At 34.0% G+C, this 13,674-nt stretch overlaps 2 protein-coding genes and 1 long non-coding RNA gene across 16 annotated transcripts in view; 2 read left to right on the top strand and 1 right to left on the bottom strand.

The window, feature by feature from the left end:
- LOC107306151 (rho GTPase-activating protein 32-like) overlaps positions 1 to 13,674 on the top strand; it is a 670,538-nt gene that overhangs the window by 343,098 nt on the left and 313,766 nt on the right. The gene's annotated exons all lie outside the window — the stretch shown is intronic.
- LOC116652501 overlaps positions 1 to 13,674 on the bottom strand; it is a 659,218-nt gene that overhangs the window by 335,055 nt on the left and 310,489 nt on the right. The window lies entirely within an intron of this gene.
- Positions 1 to 13,674, top strand: part of STS (steroid sulfatase) — a 97,543-nt gene that overhangs the window by 17,381 nt on the left and 66,488 nt on the right. For 7 of the 8 annotated variants that reach the window (XM_015848904.2, XM_015848896.2, XM_015848871.2 and 4 more), the window contains 4 exons: positions 3,916 to 4,068; positions 5,198 to 5,319; positions 7,896 to 8,018; positions 12,599 to 13,022. In XM_015848904.2, the coding sequence (XP_015704390.1) occupies positions 3,916 to 4,068; positions 5,198 to 5,319; positions 7,896 to 8,018; positions 12,599 to 13,022 (822 nt within the window). The remainder of the gene's footprint in view (positions 1 to 3,915; positions 4,069 to 5,197; positions 5,320 to 7,895; positions 8,019 to 12,598; positions 13,023 to 13,674) is intronic. The other variant, XM_015848910.2, reaches the window with a different exon arrangement.

Genomic DNA, 13,674 nt, shown 5'->3' with positions numbered 1-13,674 from the left:
ATGACTCACCAGACAGTACCCAGACACACACATACTGGTTCTTTCCATGTCAGAACCTGCAGTGCTTTATTTTTCTGTGGGAAGGTAAAAGGCCTGAAAGAAAGTAATAGGCTCTTAGCAATGGCTGGCTGGTCACCTGCTGCTTTGGTTTCCTAGTGTCTCTGTAGCCCTTAGGGAAGAAGGCAGCAGGGAAGAAGCTGTGAACCACAATCAAACTGCACTCACAATCAGTTGGTTGGTTGCTTCTGACAACAGCTCCCTTGAAATATCATCTGGCTCAGGTAGCAGGGAATGAAATTTCTATTCTGTCAAATTCTGTCAGAGATCAAGTTTATTTGTCTGATAGCACTAGTTAATGTAACCTAAATACAGGGTTGGTATAGTTGACTTTATTCATAGACTGAATTACCAATACTCCTGTAAAACACTGCTGTTGGATGTAAACACTCATATCTTCTTCTTATTATTATTACTATCAATATTATTATTATATTTTATTTATTTTTTATTAAGAGTAATGAAACAGTAGGGTATTTAAGGCAGAATATTAACCAGATTGCCATACAATCTGAAGAGGAAAAAATTTTATGTGCATCTCTTGAAGAAAAATTTTGCAGCTAAAACTCATGAAGAATTATCCCTAGTTTCCAGGTATCAGTGGTACTGCACAAAGTAATAAGCCATTTTACTAGCGTGGTTGGTGGAACACAACCTACTAATGGAAAAGTGTACTGGTTGTGTAATACAAAAGGCTGATTTTTTTCCTCCTGTCACAAGCTGAACACACACAGACAATCCATAATCAAGTTGGGATGCATTTCATGCAATGTTATCTAAATTAGGAGTTTAGTCTCTCTTTCCTCTCTGGAAAAGGAACATGAACATCACTTTGAACATTTCATTGTATCAATCTTAAGTAGAGTTGAATCATTTTCTTAATGTTTGTCTTTTTCTATTAATTAGAGAGGATCCCTGGATAATTAACTCAGGTTAAATACATAATTTTAAGATGAATAAAATGCAGATGGATTAGTTTGCACCATGTCTGCCTAGATGATAAAGGCCATATAGGCTTTTGGCTTCTACGTGGGTAAAATTACATTGGGTGAATGCAGCCTTTTTTCAATTATTGGCTATGACACGATAAGTTGTATCGTGAGTCCTTAAGTTCTGTCATAATGAAAGCATAAATAACAATAGAGCTGTTATAAAAATAATTATTTCACATTTTGAGAACAAATTTATGCAAATACAATTTCTCTTTAAGTGGAACATCCTTTTGGAAACAGCATAACATATTGGTTCATTTTATTGATGTGCTGCTACTTGTTAGCTTTATGTAGCAAAGAAAAATTAACTGGCTGTTTCACAGCAATTTCTGTAGTAAACCATTTCAGCTAGAAAAGTGCTTTTAGGTGTCAGGGAATGCAATAATATTATGTTATGAAATCCAAAGCTGTGATCTTGACGTACTCCAGAGGATGCCATTATCTCAGAAGAGACAGTTTTTGTCATACAATTTCCTCCTCTCTTCCATTTGGCACTCTTGGAAACAGTCATTTCACACCTCATCTAGCTCCAGTAAAAACCTGACTCAACAGCTTTCAAAAATATTAATTAAGCTAGATATCATGGATAAGTTTAAGCTAAGTCCTCAAATATGTAAGGAAGTATCATATTACATTATTTAATGTTGCATTGTAAAAATCATATTCTAATGGGCATATACGTAAAAAAGAAACAGATTTAATACTTGTATATGTCAACAGTTTTGCACATTTCATCATTATTAGGTAATATTTACTGAAGTGAGCTACTATAATACTTGATAATTCTGTGACTATGGATTTCAGAGAAAAAACTTTCTCATCTCTTTTACCTCTCCTTTCCATCGAAATCTACTGGTGTTGTACTATATCTTTAAGCTAAACACACAGCACATGCTGAAAGAAAACACTGACCTAAAATTCTTCTAATTGCAAAGACTGAGCAGGGATGCATTCTTCATATATTCGTATACATCTTAATGATGTGCAGTTACTGAATCTGAGATATTTCTTTTAGCATTTTAAAACTTTAGAATTTTTCTCTGTGAAATTACATTATATTATTATTAATAATTATACTGTTAGTATTATTAACAGTTAATCATAACTTTTTAAATTATTATTATTATTTTATTATTTTTTTCTTAATTACTAAGGGTGGTGGGCCCTCTGTAGTGCCATTCTACCTCCAGGCAGATTGACACTTCCAGCCAGCTTGGTATCATCTGCAAAGTTACTGAGGGTACATTCGATCCCCTTGTCCAGGTCCTTAATAAAGATACTAAATAAGACAGACCCCAGTACTGACCCTGGGAAACACCACTCATGGCAGCTCAACTCTTGTCTGTGGAGGCTCTTCTTTCCAACCATTTCCCTTCAACTTCCTTAATCATAGCTCCTCAGCAATTTTATCCTACATAGTCCCAGTTCTCTCACCCTTTTTTTCTTGTTTCTCTACCTGTCCACCATCATACACCACCACCATCACCTCTCTCTTCCTGTTTCTTAAGCCCTTTTCTATTTCTCCTCATTTCAACCCACAACCCTTATTTCAGCTGGGTCTCTAGTTTCCTTCCTTGACTTTTACTCAAATCAGAACAAGTTCTACCAGTTGTGACTACTGTGTGTTTATGGATACTTTTGCCCACCACACCTCACTGATTTATGAATTGCTCTCTGTTGATGTTTAGTTCCTTTGAACAAGCTCTTCTAGTTCTGACTTCTTTATCTGCTTTCCAGTGACTTCTATCTACCATAACTCATGGATTTACAATCCTTTCTTTCTTGACCTGCTGTCCACATTCTCTGGAAATTTTTGTTTCTAGTTCTTTTTCTACTCCTTTTGCTTTCAAATTTCTACCTCAGTTGAACCTGCCAGGTGTCCTCCATTTCCTTTTAGTCACAGCATAACCAGATGTGAATGTGAAGGTGGGACTCGTAACCTCATCTGTGTTTGAAAAAGGTTGCCAGAATACAGAAAAGATGGAAGTATCACTAGGGGTAAAAAAGTCTGTGTTCTCTTTTCTGAGTGTACTTGTCACACTCAGTCCGTCAAAGCCTATTGTTACTCAAGTTCAGTCAAGCATAGTGAGTTTAAACAGAGATCTAACAAATCCCTGGGTAGGTAAAATAGTATTCATAGCACTCAGTGTAGCACTGTGTACATTACATTACTCTTCCTGTTTGAGGCTGGATAAAGCATGAGCTATTTTTATAGAACATTATTATATGTAAAAAATATGTTTACACAGTTTCATTTTATGCCATTATATTTGTGAAACCTTTTTCTTAAATATGTCTTTCAATAATTTTGCTGTGTGTTTATCTCTTTTACAATGCTATTTTATCCCTTATTGAAGAACTATTTACTTTCTTACTTCAGTAGCAGAATTGCTTGGTGTGCAATGTACGTTTGAAATTTTGATTCTAAATTATTTCAATTTTATCTTCCTAAAATCATATTTATACTTCAAGAAAATTAAATACTGCTATTTAACATAGTGGTATATTTCTCTGTAGAATGTCTACGCATACACTATCAGTACTATCACTGAGGTTCTAACTACTTATTTGTTTGTTTTTATTTAAAAGTTTAGTAAACACTTGGGAGGAGTGATTAGTTGTTTAATAAAAGATGCATTTTTAATTAAAAAATATATAGAAAACAATGCAAAAAATCTCCTAAGAAAAAGAAGCCAAACAAAAATTGACAATCCAGTTTTCATCTTGTATTACAGAATCCAGGGCAATAATAATAATATTATAATAATAATACAATATTAAATAATAATATTACAATAAATTAACTTTTTTTATTATTATTATTTTAAATAGTCTTAATCATTTTTCTCTTCTTCTTATACACCAGGAAGAAGATGGGAGTACTTTTATTTTTAACAGTTTTCCAGTGTGCCATAAATAGTGTCAATACCTATGGTGTTTCAAATCCCAATGTTGTTTTACTGATAGCTGATGATCTTGGTATTGGAGACCTGGGATGTTATGGGAACAGAACTTTAAGGTATGATTATATGTTTGGGGGACTCATAGCTTTATGTTTAGCTTTTTCTATGGATCTGTAAATTAAAAACAAATGACAACAACAAGAAACAGGAATTGTGTTGTGTTGGAATATGTTCTTTTTGTTTTGCAAAAGTAATAACCTTTCCATAGAATAGAATATCCAGTCTTATATTCATTACATCAGACTTAGGTCATATATTTATCTGGACAACAAATTGCAACATTAAAAGAGAACTGTGCAACAAACTATGATGGGCAGCTACTCTCCACCACACTACTCATGGGTTGAGATAAGGACAGGGAGATCATTCACTAAATGCCATCCCAGGCAAAGCAGACTCAGTGTAAAATAATCTATTTTTCCCAACCACTAACAGATTAAAAGATGTTGTCCTTCCCGAACTGATCCCCATGGGCTTCCCATAGCCTGCAGCTCTCCCAGCACCGCCCCAACATGGCTTCGTACTGCAGGGCCCACCCTTCAGGCACTGCCCCACACATCCCCACGGGCAGCAGCTCCCCCAGCCCTCCTGCCCCACTTCTGCCCCTCTCCTGAGCTTCACGAAGCTGCTACTCCTGCCTGGAGCACCTCCTGCCCTCCTTCTGCAGAGACATCAGTGCCTGCTAGGCTGTTCCTGTCATATTTCTTGCTCCTGAGAATCAGAGCAGCTCAAATAAGTATATTATATGAAGTGACAGTTCAGAATTCCATCGATGGAGTATGAAAAAAATTGCTTGTAATCATATATGATGTTATCATATATGATTTTGCAGATAGCAAAAAAAAATCTATTGGAAAATTAATATTTCTGACTAAATTTGAACTTTTATGTGGAAAGACTATTGTTTCTTGAGGTCTCAATTCATTTGTCTTGTAGGTTAGTGACCTACCAGAACAGATCTTGGCCAGTTTTCATTTCTAGTATTTTCCCTGTAGAACTAATAGCACAGGATTTATTCCTGCAGCACCCAACTTTTATCTGCATGATGACAGGTCACAGAAAAGGTTCTCAAGCAGATATGGAAGCTTGTATTTAATATTACAAACATAAACTGTGAACATTCATTTGTATTTTTAATTATCTTTTTTTTTTTATTATTATGTTTTGTTCTTTTTTTATTTTAAGAACACCTAATATTGACAGGCTAGCAAAAGAAGGAGTGACACTTACTCAGCATATAGCAGCATCACCACTGTGTACTCCAAGCAGGGCAGCTTTCCTGACAGGGAGATATCCTATCAGATCAGGTAAAATTCAAATATTTTATTTATATATATCTTATTTTATTTGCAGTAAACAGTGTGCATTTTTGCCCCGCCTTTTTCTCTTGTGTTTACCAGGTTACTCATTTCAGTGTCTAATCAAGCTCAGGAGGTTTGGACAGAAATCTTCTGTATGTGGTAAATTTTCTCACTGCCAAAGAGTTCACGCAAAATAAAGCATTTTATCGAGATAAATATTTTTAAAAACACTGAGAAAAGACTGAACTACAGTTGTTCAATGGCAGGAGAAGCGATATTCCATTAACTTCCTCCACTGTCCAAAAACTGTGAGCTGTTTGCCTCTTCAGTTCTATTCAGGCGAGGGTGTTGGTGGCAACCTGAGTGTTGTAAATCAAAGAGATGTACCAAACAAGACAGAAAGCACGTTCTCTTGCTGGAATAATTCTATTTCTGTGAAATCTTTTGGTTTAGATGTTGGGTTTTTTTTCTTTTTTTATTTTCTTTTTTTTTTTCCCCTGAAAAACATTCTGTTTATTATGATTTCCAGCAACAGTAGTTTTGTTTCACATCTTGCTGTACACAGTGTTAAGTATCCTATGAATGCATTTAACTTCTCTTATTTCAAATCCAAAGCCAATCTGAGGCAGTGTAGAACCTGTTTATTTTAGTGTGCTGAGTCCCATCCCCTCTGTGCTTAGGCATGCAATTTTAACATTCTCTAAGCATAATTTTTAGCAGGAATCATTATACATTAATCAGATCACTTGTTCATTAGTGATAAAACATCCTGTTCTTGCTTCTGGGAATGAAAGCAAAGCAAGACTCTGGAGCCTACTTGATACATTCATGTTCATTCAAATCATGTAACAAGTTTCTGCAAAAGTGCCAGCTAACTTAACTTGTTAAATTTCCATTGCATTCAGCTGCAAAGGAAAATTTTATATACCTATTACAGTTACATTGCAATTAATATTTACTGTAGGTAAGGCCACAGGTCAGTTTCCATCATCATCATTGTTCTTCAGAACAATTAGCGTTTGCACTGATTTTTGTTCTTAAATAGTCTGTTCTCAGTTACACCTAATAATTTTCATGTGCATGAAAAAATTGAACCTTGTCTTAACTAAATTATGAAATTGTGAAATATAGACTACTTCAAAATATCAGTGAAGAATTAACACAAAATTATTGCAGAAAAAGCTAGAAGCACAGTTTTTTGGGGGAATATATATATATGTGTGTGTGTATGTATATATATTAATATAATATAATACCAATGTATATATATATTAACTATAAATATATATATGTGTATATAGTAATATAAAAAATCCTAGAGCTGCAGAAAATATTTCAAAATATACTATGTGATTAGACAGAAACCCAAGAAAAGATACTGATGAAAAAAATATATACATTGTTTTATAATTTGTTTCTGATAACTTAAAGGAATTATATGGATTTTAGTTAAGAGAGATCAAAGTAGACCTTCAAATGAAATATGGATATGTATATACAACTAAAACTGCCTAAACCACTGATCAGTAAAACTGATGTTGCTGTGTGAGGTGAAAAGTTGAAGTCAGCATTTGAAAGACAGAGATCTCGTTAATAAACTGGTCTGACAAGTCTTTTTCTCTTCTAACCACAATGGATACCTGAGGGATGATTATGGTTGTCTAGATCAGTCATGTAAATTTGGCGCTGCAATCATTCAAGTTGCATAATTCAAACTTCCTGAAGATACATCTGCACAGATTTGCATAGATATCCTGTGTTCTCTCAGTCTGTACTTTGAGCCAACTCTCATCTGGAATCCAAGTGATCTAATTTTAATGAACCTGAACTCTCTAGTTCATCATCCTGAGAGTAGTTTATAAGCTCAAGTTAGTGTTTTCAGACTCTCAGTGCATAAAAATTACTGTGCCTTATGTTGACTTACTAGCTGATGCCTGATGTTGCTTTGATGCACTCAGGCTGTAAGTCAGTTACGTGTGTTTATGCTATTGCAACACTGATCCTCTCTCACCAAAGATGAGTGCCTTAGACACTGTTTCTAAATTCAGGCTCTCTTGCTCTTTTTTGACCTCATGATACTTATGAACCTAACTGACAAACTGCCCTGAATCCACTGCTTTCTTTCAAATTACCTTAAAGTCGTGAAGAAACCCATGTATGACAAAAGTGGAAGTTTTGGGAGAAGAACTTGGGAAGTGTCCTCAATTCCATTCCTTCCCCATGTCCAAGAAAAATAAATTACGCAAACTCAACTTCTTCAAGCTATGTTATATCTTAGAATACTTACAGAAAGGCTGACCACACATTCACAGTGACAGAATTTTCATTTTCTCCACTTATCATTTTTCTGGTAATAATACAGGAAAAACTGAGCTGAACAGATGACAATGGAGGACAGTATCTGCCTCCTGTGTTTCATGATGACTGCTGGTAATACATTATTTATACAATACTACTGCAAAAAATAAAATAAAATAAAATAAAATAAAATAAAATAAAATAAAATAAAATAAGTTCAGAAATAACAAATGAAAACTGTTTCACTATGTTATCTAAGTCTCAGTTATTCTCAATATATTTAGGAATGGCAGCTTTTTCACGAGTTGGTGTCTTCTTATTTTCTGCTTCTTCTGGGGGACTTCCTTCTGAAGAAATAACATTTTCCAAACTCTTGAAGCAAAGAGGTTATGCAACAGCTCTAATAGGTAAGACTGTGAAAATACATGGCTTTTTTTTTTTTTTTTTTTTTTTTCAATCTTTTGAATAAAAGAAACTTTGTTTTCTGTGTAGAGTATTAAGGGTCTCCACAGCTTAATAAGGATTTTTTTTTTTTTCTTAACACAAAGCTGAGCACATTCAATTAAACAGAAATCATGTAAGTATGTCTAATTCTCTTGTGCAGTTTCATTTGCAAGATATGAAATTAACATTGTGAATAAACTGAAAATCAGTAAGACTTGAAAAGTTTTCAGTATAAATAAAGTTTACTTCAATATAAGTAGAGATGATGGAGGATTCCAGAAAACTAGTCATCACAGAGGTGTGTTCCATTTCATTTCATCAGTTTTTGGATATTTATAAAATAGATAGTGTTGTACTTGGGCTGTCTGTATTTTCTTCTCAGTAATTTATAGGAAATCTCAAGATATAGCAGATGTTTAGTGAAAAAATGATGCTTCCCTTGTATTACAGAGAATGTTCAAACAACTAAATGAAGTGTAATGTCTAGTAATGAATAAATATCTATTGATTAGTAAAAGGAATCACACTAAATTTGCATTAAACAGAACTGGAATTAATGTAACAGAAGTTCACTTTTAAATAATGTGAAATGTTTTATTTTTTTCCTAGTTTTGCCACTGATGTTTTCCACATTGTTTACAGTCTAGCTTATTTTTATAAAATAGTACTAATCCTTCACACTGCACTTCTCTTCACTGGAATTTCAAGGAAATAGTTTGGGGAACAACATGCAGGAATGTTACCACATTCATTTGGAAGATGGGTGCATCCATCTCATTTCAAAATGTAACAGAAGCTTGTAACTTGGGAATTATCTTTTGTATAAAAATCTGACTTTAGCAAGGCTAGCAATTCATACAACTTTTCAAGAAATATCTGTTTTATGTATATCATTCAGTACTGATGTTTCTAACTTGAAACATCCCCCTTATCTGTACTTCAGTCTTAGAAAGTATAAAATACATTCATGTCCTGCCAGAATGAAAACAGAATAACAAGAAATCCTAACATGAATATATTTAGTGGAGGTATATTTGAACTGGGGTGGAAAAAATCCATTAACAATTTGTCATGTTCATCTTGGAGTTAACTCCGTATTCAATTAAAGAATACTGAAAAATAAAATAAAATAAAATAAATAAATAAATAAATAAAATGTTTCTGACAAGCACATGAATGCACAGCACTTTTTTTGGAGTTGACCTAGTTAATGTTCTTTTTTTATCTATTTTCACTGCAACATGACAGCTTGCCACTTAGATCTCCAGAAGTTATGTCCGTGAAGCTTAATGAACAATTCTTCCAAGCAGCCTGAATGATAGCTATGAAACTATAAGATGTAATATTACCATACCCTTAGTGTATAATGAAGGCTTCCAAAAAATCAAGAAGACTGTTAAAATTAAGGATAAGCATATGTAAATTACAGAAAGAAAAATTATGTAGATTTGAAGACTAGACATACAGATTCTGATTCCCAACTGGTCCATTTTCTGTTTCTGCTGGTATTCTTATCACATCATGCTGATCTAGGTCAGGGAATCTTTTCTTGGTTCAGTATAACTCAGCAATTCCCAATCAATTGCCGAATTTTTCTCCTGTGATGGATCGGTATAAAGATAGTTTAATGATTTTCTGTTCCTCAGACCTGTACCAACACCTTTTTTTCACCTAGTTTATCTCCCATTTATTCTCTGAGGACATTTTTTTCTCTCCCTAAATGCATTTTCCTATTTCTTTGTATTTTTTCATGCTCTGAATATGTGTTTCCTCTTGCTTGATACATACTTGAATATATTTTAGTTTTAAATCTTTTCTATGTATACACTTTTTTACCTAATTTCTTTTCCCCTGTTGCACAAAGAAGGTGACATCTAACAGATTTGGCAGGTGGAGACTAATTCAAAAGATCTGCAATAAAACAAAGTTTTTCTCAAAAAATTTAGGTACACTGAATCTCTAATATTTCACCAGTTAAAATTGTATATAGTAGCAAGAAATGCTGATATTTTGTGGGATAAAGCTACTCATAATCTAAAAAAATCCACTTCCGGTAGATCAGTATTGCTTTAATTACTGCTGTAAGTACTTTGATACTGTTTTTCCTACAGCTCTACTCAGTTATGCTTTACTAAAGGTCAGTTTTCCCTTATGACAATTATTCAGTTCATTGTTTATGCAGATTATCTCCAAAGTTAAAAATGCCAATTTATAAAGAGGAATTTGTACCTTTAGTCCAGAATGATGCATTGCAGTATCTGAACACATAATCGCATTAGTGATTATGATGAGGAAAAAAAAAATGGTTGAGACTATGCAGAGGAATTATGGAACAGTTTTTAACAGAAAACAGAAACAGAACAGTTTATAACTGTTTTTGGAGAAAAGGGGGCTCAGGGGAGACCTCACTGCACTCTACAACTTCCCAAAGGGAGGTTGTGATGAGGAGGAGCTTGGCCTCTTCTCCCAGGCAACAAACAGGACCTGAGGAAATGGCCTCAAGTTGTACTGGAGGAGGTTTAGGTTAGACATAAGGAAAAACTTCTTCTCTCAGAGAGTGGTCAGGCACTGGAATTGCCTGCCCAGGGAGGTGGTGGATTTACTGCCCCTGGCAATGTTCAAGAGGCATCTGGATGAGTTGCAATGAGATATGGTTTAATAGCTTCCTGGGTAGTAATGGTGATAGCGGGACAGTTGGACTAGGTGATCCATCCAACCTTGTGAGTCTATGAATCCATGATGTTATGAAAATCTTACAGTATTGATGACATATGCACAGATACTTCATATTATCATTATTACTATGTATTTCATATAAATATATTTATTTGAGCACATAAAATATTTTTATTTGCTTCTTGATCTGCATTTTGTTTACCTTTCTGCATTTACCTTTTTTCTGCGGATCAGAAAATGATACAAACAAAATACATCTGCACATACAATTCAACCTTCAGATTGCTCTCTTTTCAGCTGCCTGAGGAAGATATAAGGGAAAACATGCCTACCCAGCATTCCAAGTTTTGAAATCTGAGTTCCAAATGAATATTTTTAGCTGTATTGGACTTCTTTCTGGCATCCACTTGTCTTTCATTTCATTGCTTTTGTTCTGCAGAAATTTTAGTTGTGGCAGAAGGATAATGAAAAAAACTAGGTCTCAAGCTACCAAGGAACTCATCGTTAAGAATTAACAGCATAAATTTCACCCAGAAGCTCGGTAGAATCTGCTGAAATTTATATGATATGATATGATGATGTGTAGGAGATCTGGAACATTAAATTAGACTAAAGATTACTATGGTATTTTCCTCCACTTCTGCTAATCCGTGAACTTCAACAAATGCAATTCCCATTTCATACCTTAGTTTAGCTGTTTATGAAGGAGAAGTAATGATGCTAAACCTGCGTGCTATGTATTGTTTCAAAATATCAGAATTGATCCTCATCTTTGTGCTCTTTTGTACTGCATTCTCCTCAATCATTTCTACCAAAGGTCGGAGGTGCTCTGCCTGCAATCAGGATTCTCTCTTGCAGATATGTAATGGCTTTTGCTGTGATGGTTAGAGAAAGGGGACATTCCTACATATGCTTTATTCCTTTCATGTATTTTCTACTAATTGTACCTAGAAATGTTTACAACAAAAGATTTCAGATTTCTTTGATCTAGGTTTGGCCTGGCAGTATAAATTGCCATTTATGAAAGGTGCTAAGCAATGCATAAGAATATGATAATGGGTTATCTTTGAGTCATAGAATGATTTATCTAAATACTTACCTTAATCAGCACAAATATAGATTATATCACTATAATGCAAATCAGATTCACTATTTCTACTATTTCTTTGTTTCTGTGTCCAACATTACTTCAGAATTAGAATAATTTCCTACTCAAACAAACTGGTGTAAGATGTATTTTGTGGCAATTAGCTAGTTACAAGTTACTTTTTATACATCCATATAAAATAAACAAATATAAATGTATATATATTTAGTGAGAGATAATGAAATTTCAGAGACTTGGTAATTATTTAAATAATAAATGCTTTAGTAATTTCATTACTGTATTTATTTCCTGTTCCTTTTTTTTTCTTTTTTTTCTTTAAGTAATAGAATGTGAGTGATTTGCCCAATAAGGTATTTTATAACTTCATTCTTTCATCTTCAGAAAGCAGCAGCCACTACAAGCCAGTATTATTTTTATTCTGTTGCTTTACTACACATGCACAAAGGCTTCATTTTCAAAGTTGAGTATGTGTTAGAGCTCTGTTGCTCTTCAGTGACCTGCTAGCCCATTCAAAATTTAATGGTCTCCATCAAGAGCGGTACCCAACTATTTCCAGCTAAAAAGAGGAACAGATATGAAATAAATTATTTGATGAATGTGTAAAGAAAGTTATACAGAAAATAGGGATCCACTCAATAAATGCTGGGGCAGGGAAAGGGGCAGTATCAGTCAGGTAGCGACAGTTTTATATTTGGAATAGCTCAATGTAGGTTTGATTGTTTAACTACAAAAATACTCCCTGTTCTCCTCTCTTTATAGGAAAGTGGCATCTTGGGATGAACTGTGAAAGCAATAATGACTTTTGTCACCACCCCCTCAGTCATGGATTTGATTACTTTTATGGGCTTACTGTGACCAACCTTAGAGACTGCAAGCCTGGCCACGGAAGCGTGTTTTTAAAAGGTGTTCAGAGGTACCTTGTCATTTTAATCCAAATCCTTGGAGTCACCGTAGTCTCAGTGGCAGTAGTGCATTATATTGGCTTCTTCAAAGTACCCTTCCAAGCACTGGGCCTCTGTCTGTTAATCATCTCTATTTCACTTGCAGTTTTGATTTTTTTCTTTTATAATTTCCGACACCTGAACTGCTTTTTAATGAGGGACCATCAGATAATCCAGCAGCCATTGTCCTATGAGAATCTTACTCAGAGACTGACAACAGAAGCTGTACGATTTATAGAAAGGTAGGTATCCAGCTGTGGTTTGAGTTAATGATGGCAATTTTCAATGACATTCCTTCCTAAAAAGTAGATTACCACTTTTTTCTTTAAAGCATGACTAAAGTTAATCACTGTCAAGTGACAGTTCTACAACAGAGTATGTATGTGTAGAGGAAAGCCATCACTTTATGCTTCATCTTAATCTCTATGATTTTTTATTTATTTATTTATTTATTTATTTATTTATTTATTTTCCGAGAGTATGTCTTTATTTTCTCAATAAAAATTGCAAACTTTTTATGTTTACTTATTTCAGAATAAAAATGCTTAAGAATAAATACATTAAACTTCTAACTCCTTTTAGAACTTTCATTATTTGGAATTTCAGGTAACCAAAAATATGAAAAGTATTTTGTAATGTGACTTAGTTGTATGAAAGCAAGATGTGGAGTTCTAATTTGTAAGTTTTCTGGAATGAGAAATTGCTCTTCATCATTGTTTTGGTGCATGCATTAAATGATGAAAACTGTTCACCCAGTAGTGATTATGAATACATTCACATTCTGCATTTGCAGAATGCAAAGTTAAACCAAAAAATCAAGGGCTAATTTTTCTAAGCTTAGTGACTGGTCATGGTAGTAAGCAACACTGTTAGCAAAATAACAATGCCCATATA

The sequence above is a fragment of the Coturnix japonica genome, chromosome 1 (assembly GCF_001577835.2).
Source record: "Coturnix japonica isolate 7356 chromosome 1, Coturnix japonica 2.1, whole genome shotgun sequence".
Lineage (NCBI taxonomy): Eukaryota > Metazoa > Chordata > Aves > Galliformes > Phasianidae > Coturnix > Coturnix japonica.
The sequence above is the reverse complement of the archived record's forward strand: the minus strand, read 5'-3'. Positions and strand labels throughout refer to the sequence as shown.